Genomic DNA, 24272 nt, shown 5'->3' on the forward strand with positions numbered 1-24272 from the left:
TTAAAACATTTAAATATTGTATCGGTTTTCAGAGTATTTGCTAAAGATTCTGAAGACATATATGTTTGTGGTATGAGAGACAGAAACAGAGCTGTTCATGAAGATGAAGTTGTTGTTGAATTATTTCCAAAAAATCAATGGAAGTCACGTTGTATGAATTTGGTTGACAATCCGTATGATTCCAAAGGTAACTTTTTACTCTAATATCCATTGATTAATGTTGTATTTGTGAAAATTTCAGATTTGATTGTAGTTTTAATGTTTTTAAAGTATGGTCCTGTAATCACTTCCTTTTTCTTTGTAAAGGAAGTATTGCATTCACAAAAAAATTTTCATTCAAATATCGGCCTAAATTTTTTTTTTTGCTCACCCCAACTGTATATTGAGTTGTTTTTTTGGTCTGACCGCACATGCATACGTATCTACGAACTTATGGACATCCGAAACTTCCATTTTACGGTCCCCGAGTTTTCTCGTGACCTCTATGCATATGTGTGTATGTATCTCGCATAACACAAAAACGGTTTGACGTAGAATGTTAAAATTTGGTATGTGGACTCTTAGTGGGGTTTAGTTGAACACCTCCTTTTATGTTGCATTGGGATGTTTCAAAAGGGATTTTTTTCCATTTTATTGGTGGAAATTCGGTGCTAATTTCAATGCACACTCAAGTTATAATTTTTCTTCTACTTAACGATAATTGTTTGGCATTGTATAGCCTATTATGGCTCTTGCGCTAGTAAACTCTATAGAACCAACCAATCAAGCTATTATTTGGCAAACACTTGATGTATTGCCAAGTTGGCAACAAATTAGGTGGAAAAAAATTATTTTTGAATCTAGTTCCAATTTGACGCTATTGGCAATATTTAAAGACAAGAGTTAACCATTGAATCATGTTAAAATTGCCGATATTGGGGAAAATGTATGTCTTTAAAATGCATTTTTGCTTAAGTTTGCTACTAACTAGGGGTGAAAACATTTAAAGTGTTTATTGACTTACTCCAAGGCACTGTTGTCATTAAATTGGCATAAAAGGAAGTCATATGATGCACACATCGGCTTCTTTTATTTATGGCTTAAACTGCAAACTGATACAATAAAGTTAATTTTAAAAAATAAAGAATAAATTCATGGGCTTTTAGTGTTTTATTTTGTTTTAAAAGTTTGATCAGGGTTTTTTTTTCCTGTAATTAAATTTTAAATCTCGAAATATTGTGCTTTATTGTATTTTAAATTTTATTAGATAATACTGATACTGAATCTACAAAAGTTGATGTGATTCCTACTGGAAGAGTTGTTGGTGTCATTGAGAGATGTTGGAGAAATTATGTTGCTACTTTACCTGAAGAAAACGAAGTAGGTTCTTTGGGTTAGTTTTTTCCTTGCACTGTTTACTATTTAATTCATAGACCAACTATGTTTGAATTATTTGTTCTATATGCTCTAAACTATCCTATATTTAGAGGTTACTAGCACATTTATCAGTATAGCACTGGACTCGAACTGTCTTAGTGGAAGTGCTTTCCTTTCTGTTTCTTGGCCACATACCCAAGTTCTGTTCCGGGGTTGAGCATGGTTGACTCAGCCTTTCATCCCTTCAGTGGGTTGAGAAAATGCATACCAAGCATGATTGGGAACTAAACGCTGGGAGTTATGCGTTCGACTAACCATCTAAGCAGAACGTCTGTCTTTGCACCCTAGTGCCCTCAGTCACGAAAGCAGATGGGCATAGTAGGCCTTGCCCCCCCCCCCCCAATGGGCTGTTGGGCCACTGAGTTTAATTGTAAAACAAAAGTGCAGTATGGGGGACAATAGTTTAGGGGTTTTTTAATCACCGTAAAATCAGTAGTTCTTTATTAATAAAACTGTTGGTCACTATTTCTCTGAAATCACAGGACTTTATGATGTCGTTGTTGTGTCCACATTTAACAAACACCAGGGGAAGATTGGGTGCCTCTGCCTCGAAAAAGTTTGGACTTCTTTATTTAATTACAGACAAGACGAAACACGAAAGATTTATGCCAAGATATACATACAATGAGAGAAAATAACACCTATGACACCGGTGGGAATTGAACCCGCATCCTCGAGTATCGGAAGCAAAGCTTCAACCATGGAGCCATTGGGGCCCAAGCATTTTATGATAATCACTAACAAGACTTGAACACTAATCAGGTTACTCAAGTGAGCAGTAAGGTAGTACCAAATAAGGTAGTTTAAAAATAACATCAGAGCTGAAGAACTGTCATTCAAGGTCTGACAATCCATGACCAATGCATTTTTGATCCCAAAAATGTAATAATTTATCCAAATATGTGTGTTGATTATTCTGAAGTTCATAGTCATTTTACTAAATTACAAGTCATTCACCTAATACTCACAGCATTTATTATCTCCGAGAGTTAAACTTTGTTTACGCTGTTTAAATTTGAAGAAAAGCATGAAACGTGTAGTAATTTAGTATCTTGTTTTTGTTTTATTGAGTTTTGGTGATTTGAGTTGTTAAACTTTTTCAAGTTACTTTCCTAGGAAAAAAATTCCTCATCACGGGTGACAGAACGTATCCTTGTGGTGCCCTATGACTATTGTATTCCAAAGATACGTATTGCAACCAAACAGGCTGAAAGTCTTCGCAATAAAAGGTAACTTTCTTTGACAAAAGAAAATATGTTTATTTTACTAAATGTTTTTTCAGGAAAGTAAAAAAAAAAGTTTTAGGGATTTTCTATAAAAGTAGTATTTTTGTAAAAGAAGTATAAATTAATAAAACATGTGAAAAAAGAATTTCCACCTACCACCCTATCGTACACTACTTCTTACCCAAAAAAATGTAAAAATAGTAGTATTCACAAATTACATCAAGTTTTTTTTTTTTTTTTCGATGTTTACTAAATTTGTTTTTTGAATCAAAAACTGTTGACCCCACTTAAAAGAATACCATTGGTTCCAGCAAATAATATTCGATTAAGTGGGGAAATGTTCTTTACCTTATCAAACTGACCATACTTGTTTAAAAGCATAGTAATAACTCAGTAGCTATTTAAAAGATGGAATGAATGTTAATGGTAAAAAGTTTTTTAAATAAGCTTAGTAAACAACAAACTAATATAATAGTTAAATGCATGAATTATAAGTACTACTTACAAAAAAATCTAAACATTTAAGTTACTCAGAACTTAAATTGCAAAATGTATATTTTGGCACCCTTTTCCTTACATAAATTTTTGAAAGATCCATTGTAGGAAATTGCTTGCTGAAAGTGTTTCGGGAACACTTATGTATTTCCTTTTCATTATCTATAAAGAGCATTATAATTTGCTCTTATATATTTCAAAGTGTGAATTATTTCTTGGTCAAAGGGCTGCATTTTGACTGTCATGTTTGCTGGAAGGAGTATCACCTTCATTTTTAAAAGCCTTATCCTCAACTTTATTTCTGGCATTGTGTATAAAAAAAAGCAATCTTTTAAAAAAACTAAATTATTTTGATTATTTGATTTTTAAAAAAAACTCATTCAAAGTTTTTCTTAGTAAAAAATGTTTAAAGAAAAGACCAGGCTTATTAAATTATCCAGAGAAATTATTTGATTAAATAGGGATTTTTAACATTGCATCTTTGGGTAAATATCTGGTTCCTGTAGATTTTATTCCTAGCTGCCAATTTATACGACTTAGCCGTACATAGTTATATTTTTGGACATTTTGTACGGTCTTATGGCAGATTTGTATGATTTGTACGAGAACTGTGCACTTTTTTATCGGAAAACAGCATGGAGAACATTTTAATTTATAAGAACTTACAGAAAAACTATTGTTTTGAACAAGTTTTTGGTACACAATTTTTGAAAGCTGTAAAGTCAGCAACTTTTCAAAGTTTGAGTTCAAAGAAATAAAATTTTATTTATTTACTTATTTTTAAATTTATTTACTTATTTTTTGCTTATTACAGCACAGATTAAGTAAAGGTAAGGATTCGAAAATATTGTAATACTTTAAATTTTAATACTTTGCTTTATAATGGTCAAAAAAGCGTAGAAATATAGCCACCTCATACATTGTAAGATTTTTTAAGTTGGCATGTTGGCGGCAGCTATGTTTTATTCTTATGACAAGGTATTTGTTCATCTGTTACCTGATTAAGTGAGGCTAACAATGCAAGTAAAAAATTTTAATTCAGGGAAATTTATGTCATGCTTATTCCTCTAATCTGTCATCTCTACATTTGTATGTTTAGTAATTGGGAGAAAAAAAATTTGAATTTCAAGTGTTCCTGTTAAGAAACAAACATTAATAATTTTAATTCACTTAAACACTGGAGTACCTAGGATGTGAATTCAGGGTGCAGACTGCATCATTAAAACTTTTAAGGTAGTTGTTTTAAGTGAAATTTTCCCCTTTTTGAGGACTCATTTTGGAGGGTACATTGCAACATCTGAGGGTGGTGCAGTTGCTCTTGGAGGGAGACACCCCTGCTAAAACACAATGTCTAAATTTTGTGAGAATGAATTCAATATCAATTTTCTATTAATTAGTAACTTTCTTTTATATGAAAGAGTATTTGGGCTTTAGAAAATTGTTTTATCTCAAAAAAATGTTCTTAAAATGTTTGGTGATTAAGTCAGTTGAAGGAAAAGTTGTTTAATTTTTAAAAATTAGTCCGTTTTTTTTTCAGGGGGGGGGGGGGAACAATCTTCTCTTGCTCTCACTAGGTTTTTATGGCATCCAAGCTGCAAACTATTATATAGCATACTTTTAATATCTTCTCATGTTCCTATTATACTGTTATTCAATGTGTCCCTGTTTAACCTGCAAGACCTCTATTTTTGCAACTGTCGGTCCTAGCTGCAAACTTCCAATTGCAAAAAGGGTCAAAATAAGATGCAGAGTTAAGACATTAAAAGTTTGAAACAAAAAGATAATTTAGTGAAAAAAGTATTAAATCTGTCTTTTTATATGATTCCCAAATTCCCTGCATTGTATTTAGAGAAATCAAAACCATGCAGTAACAATTCGAGCTCAAAAAGTTTGACATTAGTGAGACCAATATTCACTGAGGAATGAACGTAGTGTTTCATGACTTAGACCACTTTACACTGCAGTCAATAACTCCTTTTGAAGAAAAAGATAGGTGCTAAAAAGGTTTTTAAATTATTTGTGTGCATATAGATTTTTCAAATTGTATAAGCTTTTGTTGTATGTTTTTATGCTCCTTAGTGTATTATTTGCTTTTATTTTTCAATAGCAATGAAAATTATAAATATTTGTTTTTTTACTTCGACAACCTGTAATTATTCTGAGAGGGAAATATATTCCTATTTCATTTTTTGCATCGTCCCTTAAAACTTTGAACTCAAATATCTCCTTGGGTTTTCTTCTCAAATGTTTCCTTTTGCGTTGGTATTATTTTTCATTGAAGATTATTTCCCTAAATGTAAGTTAGGAGAACTGGTCCGTATAAAAAGTTAGATTTCATATTTTTGCACTCATTTTCTTTTTTGCTTCAAACTTTTATTATCTAAATGCTACAGCTTGTTTTGACCATTTTTGCAGTTGAAAGCATGCATTTAGGAATAACGGCTGCAAAAATAGGGTCTTGTGGATTAGATGGGGAAATGTCTTTCCTGTCTATTATATTGATTAGTTATATAAAAGTTTTACTTTAGAATTGTTGTGAGAATAGATAGTTGGGACACTGATTCACAATACCCAAATGGACATCTAGTGCAAGCATTAGGAGAGATCAATGATCTGGAGACTGAAGTTCAGTGCTTGTTGATTGAGCATCAGTTGTTTTTTGGCGAATTCACAAAAAATTTGGTAAAATATTTTCTGCATTCTTTTTAAGTTTTTTGTTTTATAAAATGACTTTATTCAAAAAAGTAATACCATGTTTACTCGCATGTAAGTCATCCCTCTTACTGTTCGGAGGAAAATCAGGAAAAAAATTAAAAACCTGCGTATAAGTCGAGTCCTACTTTCTGGAAAAATCAGGAAGGTTTTGCTGCTAATTTTAAATATAAACATTATAAAACACAGGAATTCAATCAACCAATCAAATAGCTTAACTTGCAGTCGACCGATAGACCAACCGGTGAGGCTCAGAGAATGACATCGATAGCAACCAATTAACTAGTAAATCTCATAGAATGCTGTGGTTAGTCACCGGTCGACTGGTTGAGGCCGTCGATAGCAACCTCAGTGAACTGACTTCTTTTGAACAAACTTTTAGTTGAAAGAGTCTTAGATAATCAAGGTTCTACTGTATTTAACTTTATTTGCCCTGCTATAGAACTTCATTGAATGCCTCAAACTTCATGAGTGTATAGCAAAGGGAAGGAAATGACTTTTCAATGAATAAGATAACTTTTACATAAAAAGGTGATTCGGTTTTGTTGTCTCATTAATCATTTGTAGATGCAAGGTTTTGTAATTAAAGTAAATGTGTGTTTTTGAAAATATGTTTTCTATGGCGGATAAACTTTTCATGATGCTTTAACGATGAAAAGTAGCCACATTTGGCGATATGCCCCCTCCCCCCCCCCCCCCACCAGAACTCTGAAATTTTTTTTATTTGACCATAGAAAAGGACTAAAACTAAAAATCTCCCCCCCCCCCTCTTCCTCCTTTAAATTTAACCATGAAATCTTTTTCTGGCTATGCCACTATATTCAGTTGCTACCTTTCATGCCAAAGGAGAAATAAGCTGAGACCAAGTAAAGGAACAGTACAGTGTCTAAATTTTGTTTCAAATTCGGCACTTTGCTTTAGAATTTGGTTTTATTTTGTTAAACTCACACATATGTAAACTTTTTTTGTCATAATTTCTGTAAGTTGTTAAATATTTTTATTTCGACGAGCTGTGCATCGCGGGGTGTCACATCCGTTTGAATCGAACGTCCAACCAATTACAGCTCACAGACAGTTGGCGATTTCCTCTAATTCGCTATCAGGTAGCTAGAAAGTGTGACGTTATATCTGTTAACTCGGTTCTTTTTCATGCATCGTGACATCATTGCCAAGAAACTTTGCAAACAAGTATAATTATATTTTCTTGAACCTTTGTCTTAATGTGTGAAATTATTCATTACTATATATATATATAGTGGTTGTACTTGATGAGTTTCAGTTCTATATTTTTTGTTTGCATGGAGAAAGTCTTTTTTTTTCCTTATTTATGCTTTTGGGTGCATAAAAAGGTGTAGTTGAATGTTCTTGCTAAAAATTTTTGAAATTTCAGATATCAGAATTGCCTTATAGCGCAGATAAACCTTGGCAAGTAGACGAAACAGAAATTTCCAAACGAAAAGATTTGCGTCACTCTCATCTTATTTTTAGCATTGATCCAAAAAATTGTGAGGATGTAGATGATGCTTTATCAGTGAAGTAAGAAATATGTTTCACTTATGGTCTATGCTATGTTTTTCATTAAACTTTCTTCATACTTCTTAGTATTTTTTTTCCATGTTAGTGCTATAACATTGCTATTACTTTTCAGCAACTTTCAAGTATTAGTTCAGTTAGTAATCTATTTGTAAAATTTAAGCTTTCATATGTTTTTTCATTACTATTTGCAGGCGTCCCTTGTGTAAAACGGTACTTCTACAACACGGTTTCGATACTACACTACCAAATTTGCGATTATTATAGCATGGTTTCGATATTACATGGTACAAAACTGAAATTTAATACTTCATGGTTTTGATATAACTCGAATGTTACATTTAAAAAAGATAGAATTTCATTTTTGTTTAATACATTCTGTTAATGCTTGATGACTCTAATAAGTTTTTACTTTGTTTTTATGAAACTTGGTTTCGATATAACACGATACACATCCCTTGACTTACATTATTTCTAAGTCTCATATAACACGGAACGCGGTTTCAATATAACACGATACATCTTATAACCTGATTTTTCTCATGCACATACATAATTAGTATTAAAAATAAGTAAGAATGTTATTTAAAAAAAAGTCTCGTATAACATGGTTTCGATACTACACGAAACAAATTAACCGTGTTATACAAGGGACACCTGTATTCTATTAATATTTGAGTGAGAATTTAATTTAAAGCATTTTGAGTTTTTATGTATGAACCTTTAAAATTTTTGGAAAAGTGGGAAATTTTTCTAAAAGTCTTGATTTTGTGTTTGAAAAATCACTGTTAGACCTAATTGAAGGAATGCATTCACAAGGTGAAACATTTGATAGTTTAAGTGAGCATGAACTTTACCTTTCAAACCTTCAAATTAAACTGAAATATATTTGCATGAGATTCTTAAAACTAATGTTGTGGTTCACTTTTTAAGAGTGCAAAACTTTAGCAAAATATTTTATCTACTTTTTCTATTAAAAACAAATAGTTAAATGGTTAACTGGTACAATTTTTTAATACAGTAGATTAAATGGTCAGCAGGAGTGCAGGAACCGGGGGAGCTCTGGCTCCCCCTAAAATATTTCAAATGAGCTCAGCGCATCATTCTAACTACAAAAAAAGATAAAATTTATCTGGATTTCAACTACAGTTGGTTCCCTATTTAACAACTTTCAAGGGACCACAAAAAATCATCCTTAAATAGAATGCTTTTAAAACTACAGTGGAGCATCCGGGACCATGAAAAGTTGCCTTTAAATAGAGAGAGTCATTAAATAGAGCATCCTTAAACCAAAAACCAACTGTATTTTAAATTGAGTTATTTTTTAAGCCAGGGTGTGCACTCTTCCGCCCCCCTCCCCACCCCTGCGAGTGCTCACTTCACTCCCCTCTTCTTATAATTGTACTCAAAAAGAGAGGATCAGCTTTTGATGCTCACGTATTAATGAAACAATATGTATATATATACAGTATGAAAATGTGTAAAATTGTTTTTGTTTTAATGTATGAAAATGCTATTTTTTAAGAAGGATAAATGAGTTTTATAATCTATGTTCTATTTTTTCTTTTGTGCATTTTTTTTACCTAAAAAATTTGATCAAAGTCAATGTGGCACTGAGTTGTACCTTGCAGCATGATTAATTACTGTTTTATTTTTTAAATCTAAGGAAGCTTCCAGATGATATGCTTGAGTTAGGTGTTCATATTGCAGATGTAACTTATTTTGTAAAGCCACTTACTCTAGTGGATCTCGAAGCACGAAGTCGTTCCACATCTGTTTATTTGCCAGATCGTCGCTATGATATGCTTCCTCATATTCTTAGTGGAAATTTGTGTTCCTTACTGGGCAGTGTTGATAGGTAAGCCAGTTACATAAATAGTTTCTTTTTCTATTATATATATATTTTTACTTTCTTCTATATCTAATATATAGAAGAAAGTATTGGATTCGTGCAAGTTTTCGAATTTCGAATTTTGACGGATTCGAACGTTTTGAGGTGTGCCGAGTCCATTTCGACTATTTTTGGAAAATGTCTGTCTGTCTGTGTGTATGTGTGTTTTTATGTGTGTGTGTATGTGTGTGTGTGTGTGTGTATGTGTGTCACGTCTGTGTGTGACCAGTTTTTTGTGGCTGCTCTACAGCAATAACTATCGCATGAAATTGAACGAAATTTGGTACACATATGTGCCCCTATATGAACTTGTGCCCATTGGTTTTTGGCGCGAATTCCTCCAAGGGGGGTGGAGCAATGGGACATTTTTTGAGTTACGCGTGCTTGCTATTCCTCAGGAAGTAACTGGCGGAATCAAACAAAATTTGGTCCACATGTTGCCCTTAACAGGAGCAGGTGCTGATTCAATTTTGGTGTCAATAGCTCAAACGGGGGTTGAGTTATAGAACGTTTTTTGTCATCAATTGTGACTGCAGTATCTCAAGAAATAACAAACGGAATCAAACAAAAATTTTTTGACAAGTACACTTTAGTGGGTATAAGAGCTGATTTTATTTTGGTGTCAACAGCTAAAAAGGGGGGGTAGCGCAATCGCCCGTACTTTTTTTCCATTGTGAGTGCCTTATCTCAAGAAGTAATGCTACGTTCTGTTTGAAATTTGGAACATATGTGAATCCATACATAAACAGGCTTTGGTTCAATTTTGACTCCAATCGCTCCAAGAGGTGTTGATTTTTTTTTTTTTTTTTTGCGAATAAAAATAGCTTTATTAATGCAACAATAAGAAAGATACATCGTAGTAGATTGTCGTCTGCGTATTTCTCGTGATTTAATTGTATGGAAATGATCGGAAATATTATCTCAATGATTTAAAATTTTTAACTGTTGCCATCTTATGTTTGTTAACAAATAAAATATTTGTAATTAATTCAAGCAAGGCTTTTAAAATAACTTTCAATTTTCGCTCTTTGCTTTGCTTTTGCAATAATTCAGACATTGGGATGGTCGTCAAGTTTTTGCATGTGTAATTTTGTTTTTGTTGGGAATATTGCTTCCTCGTCAAGCATGGGGAGGGATCAGAAAAAAAAAAGAAAAATATAGAAGAAAGTTTCGTGATGGCCACAACATACTAGTTTATATATACAATACTGAAACTTCAATAAGTCAAAGTTGCACGGAAAGCAAAAAGATAGAGTTATCAAAAATTTGGCTTATTGAACATAAAAACAAAACTATAATGTACTGCCGCTGTAACTCATTAAATTGTAATGAGCTAAAAGTTATAGAATAATGTATCTAAGATAATAATATACTTGACATAATTAATTTATAATATAATTACCTAAATTCAAGAGAGGGCTGGGAAACAAATTTATATTTTTATGCAGAAAGTAACAATTTTACATACCCCCAAAAAAAGGGGGAAGGGGTTGAAAAATCTTATCTTCTGAGCAGAAATTTGTTTGTTCATTAAATAGTCCCCAGATACCTTTAAGGCATAGGAGAGGGAGTCAGGAACATTCGAACGGGATTCTATAAAAACGTGCAATGCATCGACTGCTTTTCTTGCACTGTCAATCAAAACGTTTCAATTTTTTAAAAAATGTTTGAGATGTACTTGAAAGCACACTAAACTTCAATGAAATTTCCTTCTTTGCTACGCCACAATTAACTTCTAATTTAACTCTTTCTTGCAAGCATAAGACTGTAAGTTTTCATTTAGTCCTTTTCTAAGTTCTGCCCCAAACGTTCAAAAATCAATGTCACCACAAGCACTCGATTTCTACAACAATGAAAGAAAAAAGTCAGTCATGAAAGGACCAGAACAGAGTCATAGAACAGGGTAAATTCCCGAATGTAACTGTTCTGTCGAGTAATCTCTGTCCCTTCCAGCATTCCAAAATATCATGATATTTTTTTTTAAATCAAAAATATCCGATATTTTGATATATATTGTTGCCTCAGAGCAAGTGTAAAATATTTTAGTGTTATTCCTGGAATTAGATGTGTAGTGTAGCTCTGAGGCGACGATATATCAGATATTTTGATATATATCTGATATTTTCATTTAATGCAAACTGAAATCTTTAAAGGCTGGAGCCTTCTAATTAGTGTTTTTTAATTTATTTCAAGAATTTATTAGATCCACTTTGTCTAGACTTGTTTTGATGTGGCGCAGTGTTTTTTTTTTTTTTTTTTTGTACTATTTGTTAGGTCAAGAAAAAACACGATTTTAACTTATGGAGTTATATTAGCAAGGAAACTTTGATGACGGTCCTGAAGTAAAATTTAACCTGTCAAATATTTTGTTGTTGAAATTTCGCCTATTGAAAATAAATAACATAAATTCCTCATTCAGTTTGATGGGAATAAATGTTCACTTTGGTTTGTTGAAATTTTCAGCTAATCAAAGTTCGACTTATGGAAATTTCACTGTATATATATTTTTTATTGTTTATTTATATATTTTTTAAGAAGCTAGCGGTTTAAGACCATGTATAAACTATTTTGCAATTTTAGGTATGCTGTTAGCGTGCTGTGGACCCTGGACTCTAAATTTAGCGTAAAAAGCATTTGGTATGGTCGAACTATTATACGGTCTCAATATAAGCTATGTTATGAGGTTAGTTATCAATTTCTTGACCTATTTGATACTTCTGTACTACAAAGAACTTTACCATCTTTATATTCTTTTCTAAGTTCAGGATACAAAACTAAACAAAATATTAGCAAAAGTTTATTAATTTCCTTTAAATAACAGTTCTATTATTGAGCATTTACTTTTCTTTTTACATACATTCAATAAAATTTGTACTAGTCAACAGCAGTTAACAAAAATTCTTGTTTCAAAAATGTAATAAATATTTTAATATAATTTTGACAGTGCATCTATATAAGTAAAAAAGAGAGCATATATGTATGTATATATATATACACAGTAAAACCTCAATAAGAAGTCAACCAGTTAAGTAGTCACTCCGTTAAAGTCATCATTTTCCTTTGGTGCCATCAAGGTCTCGTTCACAATAATGTAAAATGATCCTCCTTTATTGGTCACCAAATTTAATTTTATCCTGGTTAACAAGTCACTTAAAAGTTGTTTTCTAAAATTCCCTTTTCTTATTGGATCTTAGAAAATAACGTTGGACTTAGTTGAAATGCTGTGTGATAATCATTTTTCCTTGAAATCTCACTCCTCACTTCTGGTCATTCAAAGCATACTTCTTGCTGCCTAGTGCCAAGAATATGAATCAAATTCCACCCAGCAAGACATCCAGAACCCAGGGTTGGCAGGTTTCTGCTGAGGCGGTAAAAACCACTGGTAGAAACCAGTTAAAACCGGCATGGCAAAAACCCCTTTCTGCCACATTTATGGCAGAAACTCAAAAAATGACATAAATGCAACTCCTGATATACAATAGAAAATGTATAAGAAAAATAATTAAATATTAACCCAAATACAATTTATTTACAACACTACCACCATTCAAAATCAAATTTTACATTGTTTCCCCACTGCAGCAGCCTCTAACAAAATAAAAGTTTTGACGCTGTTTCTAAACCTAACCAATTTCCCAATTTGTTGTGCACAAAGGAGAAATTTGAGAAGATTCTTTCAATCCCAGCAGAACTAGCTGGCATTATCCTCAAAGAACAAGCAAGATTCACATAACTTTCATCTATAGCACATTTTTTCAAACTGCACCACCATGCGGTATTTGGAGTAGTTGTTACCACGTGATTGGAAAAATAGGTTTTGGGAAAAGGGGCCGATTTGTTTTGTAAAGCAATGGTATAAGGTACATAATCAGGGTTAATATTTGTGAGTAAAGTGCGGGCACTTTCTTCTTGATTACATGATAAATTTACTCCCAAATACTTTGGATGGAGCATATAGGCGAGTAAATGATTATCAGTAACTGCTTGATTAAGCTCTTTTAGAATAGCTTTGTTCAGTTATATTAAGTGTAAAATGAGAAGTTCTTGAATTTTAGAGTTTAATGAAATAAAACAAATCTGTATTTATTTAAATATTTGATATATATATATTACACTTTATATTAAATGCAAACAAAATAATTATAAACAACAAACTGAAAAATTTGTTACTTACAACATTACAAGGCTAAAATTTCTAACGCATAGCAATTTCAACTATGATAAATTTTACTTTGCTTTGGAAATGTCAGTTTTGTTATTTAACATATTTTTACACTAATTATTAAATAACTATTATATTAAGTTTTTGCAATGACGAAATGGAGTTATGTTTTTAATTTTACTTAATTGCCTGTCATTAAGTAATTACTAGAGCTATTAAAAACGTTTTCTAGTTTTTGCCAGTTTCTACCAGTTTCTGCCGGTTTTTACCGGTTATAACCAGTTTCTGCCGGCAAAAAGCCAACCCTGCCAGAACCTGATACCTGGAGAAAGTTTGCCAGTATTTAACATCTTTCTCAAAGTAGAGACGTACCGAGTAGCACTTTGGCCGAGTACCGAGTACTCGGCCTTTCACTACTCGGCCGAGTACCAAGTTACCGAGTACTCGGCCTTTCACTACTCGGCCGAGTACCAAGTTACCGAGTACTCGGCCTTTCACTACTCGGCCGAGTTACCAAGTATCAATTATGTTTTAAGAAGAACCACCGACACACATGTGATGAATTTTGAACTTATTGGAATAGTAGTATAGACCTCCTGGTCCATATAATAGTTTTTAAAACTAAATTCCTGCTGAAATTAAATTACGCATTACATAAACAATTTTGTTTGTGTCAAAAATTTTACAAAAAAATTATTTTTAAAATTAAAAATAAATAAATAAAAGGTATGATTAAACAAGTTGGAATTAAAACAAATAACAGTAAATTCCCTCTAATGCGGACATTAACAGGACAATTTTTTTTGTCCGCAATAGAGAGGTGTCCGCAGGGCGGGGGTTTAATAATGCTATTTGCATTGGAACTGGGGAATTAAAAATTGTCCGCATAAGAGGGGTGTCTGTTAGGAGGGGTTTCACTGTATACCAATCATAGTTTTAGTCCGTCAAACATAAATAATTTTTAAAAGCAGATAAAACAAATGTGCAGGAACACTGCAGACACGTGTTTCTGCCCCCCTCCCCTCCTGTTACAAGGAACATCTTTTTCAGTGCATAACATGTGAGTTAAAGAATATAAAGACATTTGCCAAAAAAATCCGACTTTTGTCGGATGCCTTTAAATCCACGAGCTCCCATTTTGTGCATTGAAAAAGGAATTCCCTGTAACGCCAAAACACGTGTCTGCAGTGTTCCTGCATTGTGCTTTTAATGTTGTTTTGTTTCCTTTTATTTTTTAAGCAAAGGTATTTTTACATTTTTATAACTAATTTTGTTTGTAGCAAAAATCCATTTTTAATATAAAAATTCCATATTTCCTATGCTTTCCTTTTTTGCATAATTTCTAATAATAAGTTTTATTTACTTTGGAGACATTAAAATAAAGATTTATTCTATTGAAGCATTACAAACTGCATTACTCTCAAAATTTAAATTTGAATTATAAATTTTAATTGTAAATGATTGCAGAATATAATGCTTGCTCTTTTTTTAGACATTTTAGTATCTGTCTTGGACAATATTCAATTTTTTGCAACTACTCGGTATTGGCCGAGTATCTGATCAGAATTTGGCCGAGTACCGAGTCCCCGGAAATTGGCCGAGAGGGCCGAGTAGTTACCGAGTACTCGGTAGGTCTCTAGTCCAAAGTACAACAGACGCAGAATTAAAAGCTTTAAGTATGTTATAAGAGAGAGTTGTTTTCAGTAAGCAACAACTTCATCAATCAACATTGATGTTTTAATGTACCGTAAATACATTTGAAATAGTTATTATTATTAAGTAATGTATAAGTAAGGGAAAATAAAAGAAGGTAACTATAACAAATGTTTTTTCCCCCTTTTTTAAGTTTCCACTACTTTATAGACATTGATTACATAAGCTATTGTTTTTCTCACTGAATCCTACAGCTGTTCATGAAAATATTTTTAAGGCTTTTATTTCTCCCTTAATTTCCCACTCTACACAAATAGTCACTCCGCATAAGTGGTCAAAAATGTTTGGTCCCTTGAGCGACGACTTAACTAGATTTTACTGTATATATGTATTTATTATATAGGGAACATATACAATGTATATGTTCCCTATACAAGTCTGCAGTTTACGTCGGATCTCGACCAAATTTAGCAGGAGGTACTTGGGCACCCGAGAAAAAAGGTAGGGGGTTTTCAAATGCCAAAAAAGTACCGAGCCGTTCAAATTTTCATTTTAGGACCCGAAAATGGCGTTTTTCTATAATATGAGGGCGAAAAAATGCTCTCAAAAATTAAAATAAAATATCCGTAGAAACCCCTGATTTTTCTGCAGCAGGTAAAATTTGTTCCAATGTTCCATGGTAATTAGAACTTGAATTATAACTGTTTTAAGTAAATTCATGCTAAAATGTAGGTGAACCTTCAATTGAAAGTTTATTGTTGATGACAGTATAGTTTAACAATGCATTTATTAAAATTTGTAGCTTGAAGAAAGTCATTGAGAGGAAAGATCTGTTGCCATTTTTTTCTCAAATGTATAAATAAAATTCTAGCTTTTGTTTTGACGCTTTTCCTGTAAATGGGAGAGAAAAAATTTTCCTTTTTGGTTATTTTTCTGCAATCTGGCAGAAAATTTTAGATTTTTTTTTTTTTAAATTCAGAGCTGATTGTTAAATACGCGTCACAACTTTTATTTTCAAGGTAGGCCCTGCAAAGCTGGGCGATGCATGTAGTTATTAATAAAAAGTGAAAGTTTCCTTCTCTCAAAACTGGATTTGTTCAAAGTGTAAACTTTATTGATCATTGATAACTTCTTTGATTAAAGCATGTTTATGTTGTTGTAAAATAAAGTTCTGTTTAATAGACTGCTCAAGATATTCTCTGCAACAAAACAATTGACGAAGTAATTTGTGATATACCTGAACTTCAAAACATTAATACAACAGAATTACATTCGAAGTATGCAATTTTTTCCTATTTTTGTTTTGTTTTATAGGTGGTGGATATGTTTGAGTTGAGCAATTATTTCACTGTATTTACAAATAAATGAGAATGGTAATATTATAAAAATCTAGATTCCCAAACCTATTATTGTCCAAATTACATGTAGAAAAAATTTCCTGTAAAGCAAGATTAGTCTAGCAAAAAATGAGATTATTAAACGCTTGCAGCCAAATATATTTATTTCACTTTGGATTTGTTGTTTTTCTCTATTATCCAAAATTCTGTTCAATACTTGTATATCTTTCTGTATGTATCTCCTATTTATTATTATTATTTTGTGTTTCTTATCATAATCCAACAATTTTTCCGTGTAGAATGAGGTTAAAATTTCCAATTTTTTCATCCCTATTTGTTAAGTTGGGTTTTACACACCAGTTAAGTCATTCTTAGTGTTGCTTTCCCTTATTTTAACCTGTGGCTCTTTTATTGTTCCAAGAAACATTTTGATCTCGTAGGGCAGGATTTTTTTTTTTTTTTTTTTTTTGATAACCCTTGAAACAAGTTTTTGTGTAGAAATTGTACAATTTAAGTTTCCTTAAAAATTTACGTAGTTTCAAGTGATAGCTTAAAGACCAAGAATTATCTGACATAGTATTTCTGACCATTTTCTGAAGAAAAAAAAAACAATTCTGTTCCAAATGCTAAATGATCCCATAATTAAATTAAATTTACATTATACCTTCGTTTGAATTAATGAATATATCATCATGAGCCCATCACAGCTGAGAAAATATCTCTGAAAAACATCATCATTGGTGCTGGAATTCTCATTTTTAACAATATCTGCCCTAACAAATGTGTGTTCAGCAAAGGCGTTTGTGATCCAAAAATTCCAAAACTTTCGGGTTGCCATTTCTGAAAATTTTAAGCTGACAACATATTCTAAAACTGAAAAATTATTATAAAAAAAAAAAAATTAAAACTTTTTTTTCCAATGATTTTTATTTGCACATTTGAAGAGTTTTTACAGGGAGGGGGGGAGCTTCCTCATAGTTTCCAAAACTTTCACGCCGTCCGTCTTCAGAAAATTTTACTTGAGTTCACTATCAACTCTCATGTTCAGGAATGTAATTGGTGCAAATTTCCCATTTTTCAATTACAAGATCCATCAATAAATGCATAGAGTAATATATCCCATTAATACTGGCTGTATTTCTTCCCTAATATGCCTACATGGTTCTCTGATTAGAGGATCCAACATCTGCCGCCATGACTTGACTAATGTTTCCATGTTAACGGAGATTATGTTGAAAAATAATAAAATGTTCATATTTTAGTTTGTGATACAATTTTTATTCATCAACAGAAAAGTTATGTTTTCTTCTTTCTTTCTTTTTTTTTTTTTTTTGCATTGAAAAGTGTTTTATGATTTTTTTTCAAGAAGCATGGCCCTTTAATTTTATTCAATGTTATGATACATGGCACAACATATTTTTTTCCCGTACCTTTTTTATGATGACTTATATTTATGCCAATGTTGTGCTTTTATTGTTTTATTAATACAAAGTCACTTTTCTTAATTTATGAGTATAAAAGTGTATATGCTAATGTTATAAATGTATTATACTGAGTGTTGCAATACTTTATAGATTTGATGAACTTAGAGACACTCTGTTCCTCTTACATCACATAGCAAATCGTTTGCGCAATGAGAGATTACATGCTGGGGGACTTGAACTTAGTAGTATAAATATGAAATTTGAAATTGACAAAATGCTGCCATCTATTGTTTCTGGAGTGAAAGCATCAAAAGTAACTCTTGTATTTTATGAACTTCTGCAACTTATCTGCATCACTATTTTATTCATTGTTTAAAAGATATTTTATCATTTATGTTCATAGTATTTAACTATTTGCTAAATGCACTGCCTTCTGATAATGTTAAAATAATTATTTGCAGTTGGTTTGCCCAGTTTTATAATTGAAAACATTTTATGAAAAAATGCTTTTATAATGTGAGCTATCGCTAAAAGACGACAATGGAAAACTTTTGATCGATAAGAATGTCATTAAGTGTAGAATCGCCAAGTCAAATTCCATTAGACAACATATTGTATAAGCGTTCAGATGACAAATAGCAGTTACAGACTATCAAGTAGTTATAGAATTGTTTAAAGATACTTAGGAGAGGGAAGAAGATAATGTAAGTTTTTTCAGTAAGTTACTGACCTATAGCCAGGGCTAAGGCAGAAATATATAAAGTATACTGCCAGCTCAGTCATTCCATCCGAAGACTGCAGTTTCATGCTTATTAGCACTCATCAGTCCGGCTTAGGCAGTGCCTGAGCTGGAGGTGGAAAGGGAGCTCTTAAGGGAGCCAAGATGGCCGAACAAACTGGTAGCTAACATAAAATTAGCACTGACCAGACGAGTGACCCAAACAATGGTTCGGTAACCATGAAAGTTTGCTTTATCAAAGTTATTTTAAATATCCATAGTAGTCAGCAGTGTTCATCATCCTCCTAATGGTGATGGTGCAGCCCATTCAAATGCCATGGAGACCCTCCAGCCCCTCAAACAAGAGCTTCCCAAATGAGATGAAAACTCTCTCGAAATACACCCTCCCTAAAAATTTCACTGCCACAGTTTGAGCTCCTCAACAATGCTCTTCAAAGTCTTGGATATAATCAAATCCAAGAAACAACTTTGATTCATCTGTGAAAATTGAAGATGCAAGTACATCACTGACATAATGATTTGTGAAAAAGGAGCCCTTCTGAGTGTTATTCATAAATGTGCTCATAAGTATTTTATTTTTTGTGTAATTAAGCACATTTGTGCATTTCCTATTGTTGTTTAAAATCCTAATGAATCAAATGAAAAATGATCTCACTGAAACAAGGCTAACATTTATAATAGTTTGGTAGTTCATAAACTACCAAACTTGTAATAGAAAAAAATTTAACATTTATTTCTAAACATTGATTTTTTAATTAATTTTTACTGCTGCATCTCAAAATAACAATGTCAAGTAATGAATGCTAGACAGTAAAAAACGTGTAGTAATGCTATATATGTAAATTACTAGATACGAAAAAATATGTAGAAAAAGGAATAACAGTATCCAAAAAAAAATGTAGATATATTTTTTGAAATTAAGATTTAAATGTATTGTATGAAGTTGTTTATTTAGAGGGGGGTGGTCTGTAAAGTTGGTTCATTTTCAGATAGGGGTTTGCAATAACCTGGACTTTAAGAACCTATGCACTATACCATGGTATTTGAAGGAATAAAAAATTGATAATTATTAATCTTTATTTTTTAACTATGTTCAAGCATAAATGAATTATATATATATTTTTTTAGTATATATTTAATACTTAAAATATTTTTTATAATCATGTGCATGTAATTTTATTTCTTTTTTTCTTCTAGGAGTTAGCTATTCACAAAACTGTTGCCGAGTGCATGATATTTGCTAATCACTGGGTAGCAAAAAAAATTCATGAAGATTTCCCTCATCAAGCTGTGGTAAAGCATTTTGATATTTCAACTGTGTTTGACACAGAACTAGCCTGAATCAAATGTAAAAACTGTAATAGCTATTTTATTACTTTACTCATTGTTCATTTAAAACAACAATTTATAAAAGGTTTTTAGAAACTTTATTGCATATTGTTTTTTTTTTAACCAAGAGAGGATTTTTTTGTTTTCATGCTTTTTATCACTCCTCAACTCATAAACATAGAAAGTAGAAAGTTCCATTTTGCTTTGAGGCATATGCCTCTTATAATGTTGCCTTTCTTTTTCTAAAAGCTTCCTAAAGCTATGTTGCCTCTAATGGCACCTCTAATCAATGGTCATCAGAATATAACCTCTATGTTAAACAGTTAAGGTCTGAAAACTCACAGAACTGGTCTGTGTTACGATTGAATTTAAGCAAGGGACAGGGAAGATAGATGAAGAAAATACTGTAGCTAAGCCTCTGTGAGAATCATTAGTATTCCTTCATCACAGAAACAAAGTTGTCCTTATCTTGGGATGGTTCATGGTTTTATGATGTGTCCTTGAATGAGACTTTAAAAGGTTGTTGACTATTTTGTAGTTTTCATTTCTTTCTGTAACAAGAGAATGTGCTTGACGAATAACTGAAACACATAACTCCTGAAATTATGAGTTTGTGAATGTCAATCCAAAACTTAGGTTTGTGACTAGGTACTTTCAGTTTTAATCAGCCTCTAAATGAAGGAGATTATCCATTCATATTAACAAGTGTTTATTTTCCTTCCATTTTTAGCTTCTCACTAGCTGGACTGATTTGACTGTTTCGTTTTACTGTTCATTTTTGTTGCTTCGATTTGACCACTTCTGAAAAAACATCCTGTTAAAGCTTTTGCTGGATATCTTTTCACCAATAGGTTTTTTTTTTTCTTTGCATTGAAAAATTTGCATTGATTTTTTTTTCTTTGCATTAATTGGGCTCCTTATTATCTCGGAATATTGTCTTTAATTTTTTATTCCAATTTTTTTTTTTTTTTTTTTTTTGTTTTGTTTTTTAAATTTGAATGTTAAGAAACTGTTTAGTTTCATACAACAGTTAAATTTCTCGATTTTCGATGAAATGTAGACCTTGTAACTAAAGTTTTCCTATTAATAGCATGTCTCAAAGCTCTGAAAGTATATTACAAAACAGAAAATGCTTTAAAATGAGAAAAGAAAGGCGAATGAATATGACATCAATGCATGAACAGTTCTTTCTTTATGTTTCTGTTAAGTTTTATTTTATGAATTATTTCCTTAGCTACGCTGTCATCCAAATCCAAGAGAGGCCGACTTGGCTGCTCTGCAACAAATAGCTTCTTCCAAAGGATATGAATTAAATATACATTCCAATAAAGATCTGGCCTCTTCTTTAGAGAAAGCCGTTGATAACCAAGATCCTGGTTTTAATCAGGTAATTAAATTAAGTGCTGTCTCGCTGCCTTATCTTATGAATTGGACTTTATTTGGTCTGTAGTAAAAGTTTTATTATTTCTTTTTAGATATTGCGTATCTTAGCTACTCAAGCTATGAACCAAGCAACATATTTTTGCACAGGAGGGCTCAGCGTTTCACAGTTTTACCACTATGGATTAGGTCTTGATAAATATACGCATTTCACGTCACCTATTCGAAGATATGCAGATATTTTGGTAAGTATGTTTAATTGTCTGCTCACATATATATATATATATATATATATATATGTGTGTGTGTGTGTGTAACAAAAAAATTTGAATGTATTTAAAATACATTAAAATACACCCTAAAAAACTTTAAATAAAGAAATCTATAAATAAGGTAAGAATATTAAGATTGAGTCTCATCTGCCACTAATATGTCTCAAAAACAAAAAAACAAAAAAAAACTTTGACTCATTTTTTATCCGATTCAATCTTTTTTTCCATTCTAAAATTTTTTTTTGTCACTTTAATTATGATTATTTTCAATTCTTTGCAGCCTTTTTGACAGTTTTAATAACTTTATAACTAAATTTTGACTTGTAATATTCAGTCAATAGTGTTAATTTTAATTACTGTAAGTACTTTCACTTGACTGTAGAAAACTATCAAGAGGTCTTGGTATTGAGCTCTCGATTTCACGTTATGGCGTTATTATTATTTCTATTTAACTCGTTTTTAATATCATTGTGTTGGTAGATAACAGACATCATATACATTATTTAATTAAAATTCTCAAAAAGCAGTTTTGTGCAAAACTTGTTTCCACCTCATACTGAGGATGTTTTTGACATGTTCATGACAAGTGTAAAAAACCAAAGCACAAGTTTTTTTTTTTTTAATTCTTTTTACTTTTTCTTTGAATTTAAAGTCAGTTATACTTACAATATTTTCCTGTTATTGCTCATCTTATTTTCTTCATGAAAGGTTCACAGATTACTTCTGACTGCTGTTGAAGGAACAAAAACGGAGACAAAATTCTCCACTTTAGAAATGGAAGAATTCTGCTCTCATTTGAACATGAAGCATAAAGTAAGATTCATAGTTTAAGACTTTTTTCCCTTTCATTTTTGTTAAAATAAGATATTATAAAAATAAAGAAGTGTCATATTGAAAAAATGGAAGCAACAAAGTTTGCATTTGCTAGATAACTTTTACATATGCTTGTAAAGTATGCCTACATATTGTTGCCTTAGGGTGGTAACTTGATGCCATAAAGGAATAGAACTCTTGTCGATTTTATTAGGCATTGAACAACTGAGGACACACATTAGCCATCATTTATAGATTCTAAAATATTAAACCATCTACAAGGTGGGGAAAAAAAATTTTGAACGGCCAGCACTCGACCTGTGGTGGTGGTGGGAAAAGGGAAGTGGCCTATTTGTGGTAGTGGGAGAATCTATTTTCATTTGCAACCATGGTTTGGACAGGAAAGCAACGTGGGGTTTGCTTTTAGAACTTTTTTCTAAGATTGGCCGTTCTGTTATCACCACACAGAGAGCCTTCCGACAGACTTCCTAAGAATCCATCGGGGCTGATGGCCGCCATCTTACTGATTTCATCTTTAAACTTTAATGTAAAGAACTAGAACAATATAAACACAATTTCTGTAAGTTGAATTGTTTTGATTTGCATCCCTTTGCAACCGATTCATATCTTTTGAAAGAATTTCCAATAATAAAAAAAAATCCTGCATGACTGAAGCAACTTTGAACTGTGATGCTTGTGACGGATTTCTTGTGCATAAACAAGCATTTTAATTAAATGCAAAACATATTCTTACATTAATTTCATTTTCGAAGCATTCAGTGAATTTCTAGATCAACCATCTTATTTTATTTTTTATTTCCAGTAGCAGGGAAAAGTACAAAAAAAAAAAAAAAAGAAAACATAAAAATGAGCAAAAATCAGGAGGAACAGAATATGGTACAGAAGAATCTGTATGTCATTTTACTTAAAATTCTCAGACTTGCCTGTACATTGAAATCTGAGAGCTGCCATGCGTGCAGTGGTGGAGGTGAACTGGTTCATTGACTTTGCAATGTTGAAGATAGGGCAGAGACTATGTCAAGGTACCATGGAGGTTTTCCCCCAAGCAGTCATGACCTATTAGAAGATGGAATTGGGCCTCACTTTGCGATGTAGGATGTTGGTAATACTTAAAAAGCCTTAAGCCACTCAGGCTCCGGCAACTCTAAACTGATGGTTTCCAAAGCACTACCTTAAGTCTTAAAGCAATGGTAGGCAACCCAACAATCTTGAGACCACTTTAAGTCGATTGCAACATTATTTTGAATCTTGCTGTTGTCTGAGAAGAATCAATAAGAACATTATTTTCTTGAACAAAACTAGGTTTAGCATCTAAATAAAGATGTATTTATTTGGAAATTTTCCTGTCTTTTTTATATTCATTGGGACATTTTTAGATACTGCTTTTATCAGTTTTAAAACAAACAAATATACTTGTGTATGAAAATATTCTGGTGTTGTATATCATAACATTACTTTTGCTATTTAAAAAACTATTTAACAAGTATCTTAGTAATTTTTTCATAAGAGTTGACCTACAATTTGAAGTCAGCATAATCTCATCTTAGCCTTTCATGCAAAACACCCATTTTAAGTCTGTAGTGTAAGCATCAAGTTCCCCCCCCCCCCCCAAAAAAAAGGTGATCTTGTGTTCACACTAAACTTGAAAAGTAAATCTTCAGTCTGTGGCAACGGCCTAAACTCAGAGAAACAGCGCATGCAAATCTGGCAAAGTTTATTTAAAAGTCTCCAGCTGAGTTGGCTAGCTCGCGGTATCTGGTTTAATGTGTTGTGTAAATGTTAGATTATTCCGAGATGGAACTGATTAATTTATTTTTATTTCTTTTAATGGTAATGTGTTTTGTTGCAATTTACAATAAATGTTCGCTT

At 32.0% G+C, this 24272-nt stretch overlaps 1 protein-coding gene across 1 annotated transcript in view; it reads left to right on the top strand.

The window, feature by feature from the left end:
- Positions 1–24272, top strand: part of LOC129220490 (DIS3-like exonuclease 1) — a 63406-nt gene that overhangs the window by 23293 nt on the left and 15841 nt on the right. The window contains exons 7-19 of the mRNA XM_054854909.1: positions 33–187; positions 1247–1359; positions 2533–2645; positions 5666–5819; positions 7240–7385; positions 9049–9240; positions 11854–11956; positions 16271–16365; positions 18000–18162; positions 19786–19881; positions 21152–21304; positions 21393–21542; positions 22278–22382. Coding sequence (XP_054710884.1) covers positions 33–187; positions 1247–1359; positions 2533–2645; positions 5666–5819; positions 7240–7385; positions 9049–9240; positions 11854–11956; positions 16271–16365; positions 18000–18162; positions 19786–19881; positions 21152–21304; positions 21393–21542; positions 22278–22382 — 1738 coding nt within the window. The remainder of the gene's footprint in view (positions 1–32; positions 188–1246; positions 1360–2532; positions 2646–5665; positions 5820–7239; positions 7386–9048; positions 9241–11853; positions 11957–16270; positions 16366–17999; positions 18163–19785; positions 19882–21151; positions 21305–21392; positions 21543–22277; positions 22383–24272) is intronic.

Source organism: Uloborus diversus, chromosome 4 (genome assembly GCF_026930045.1).
Source record: "Uloborus diversus isolate 005 chromosome 4, Udiv.v.3.1, whole genome shotgun sequence".
Lineage (NCBI taxonomy): Eukaryota > Metazoa > Arthropoda > Arachnida > Araneae > Uloboridae > Uloborus > Uloborus diversus.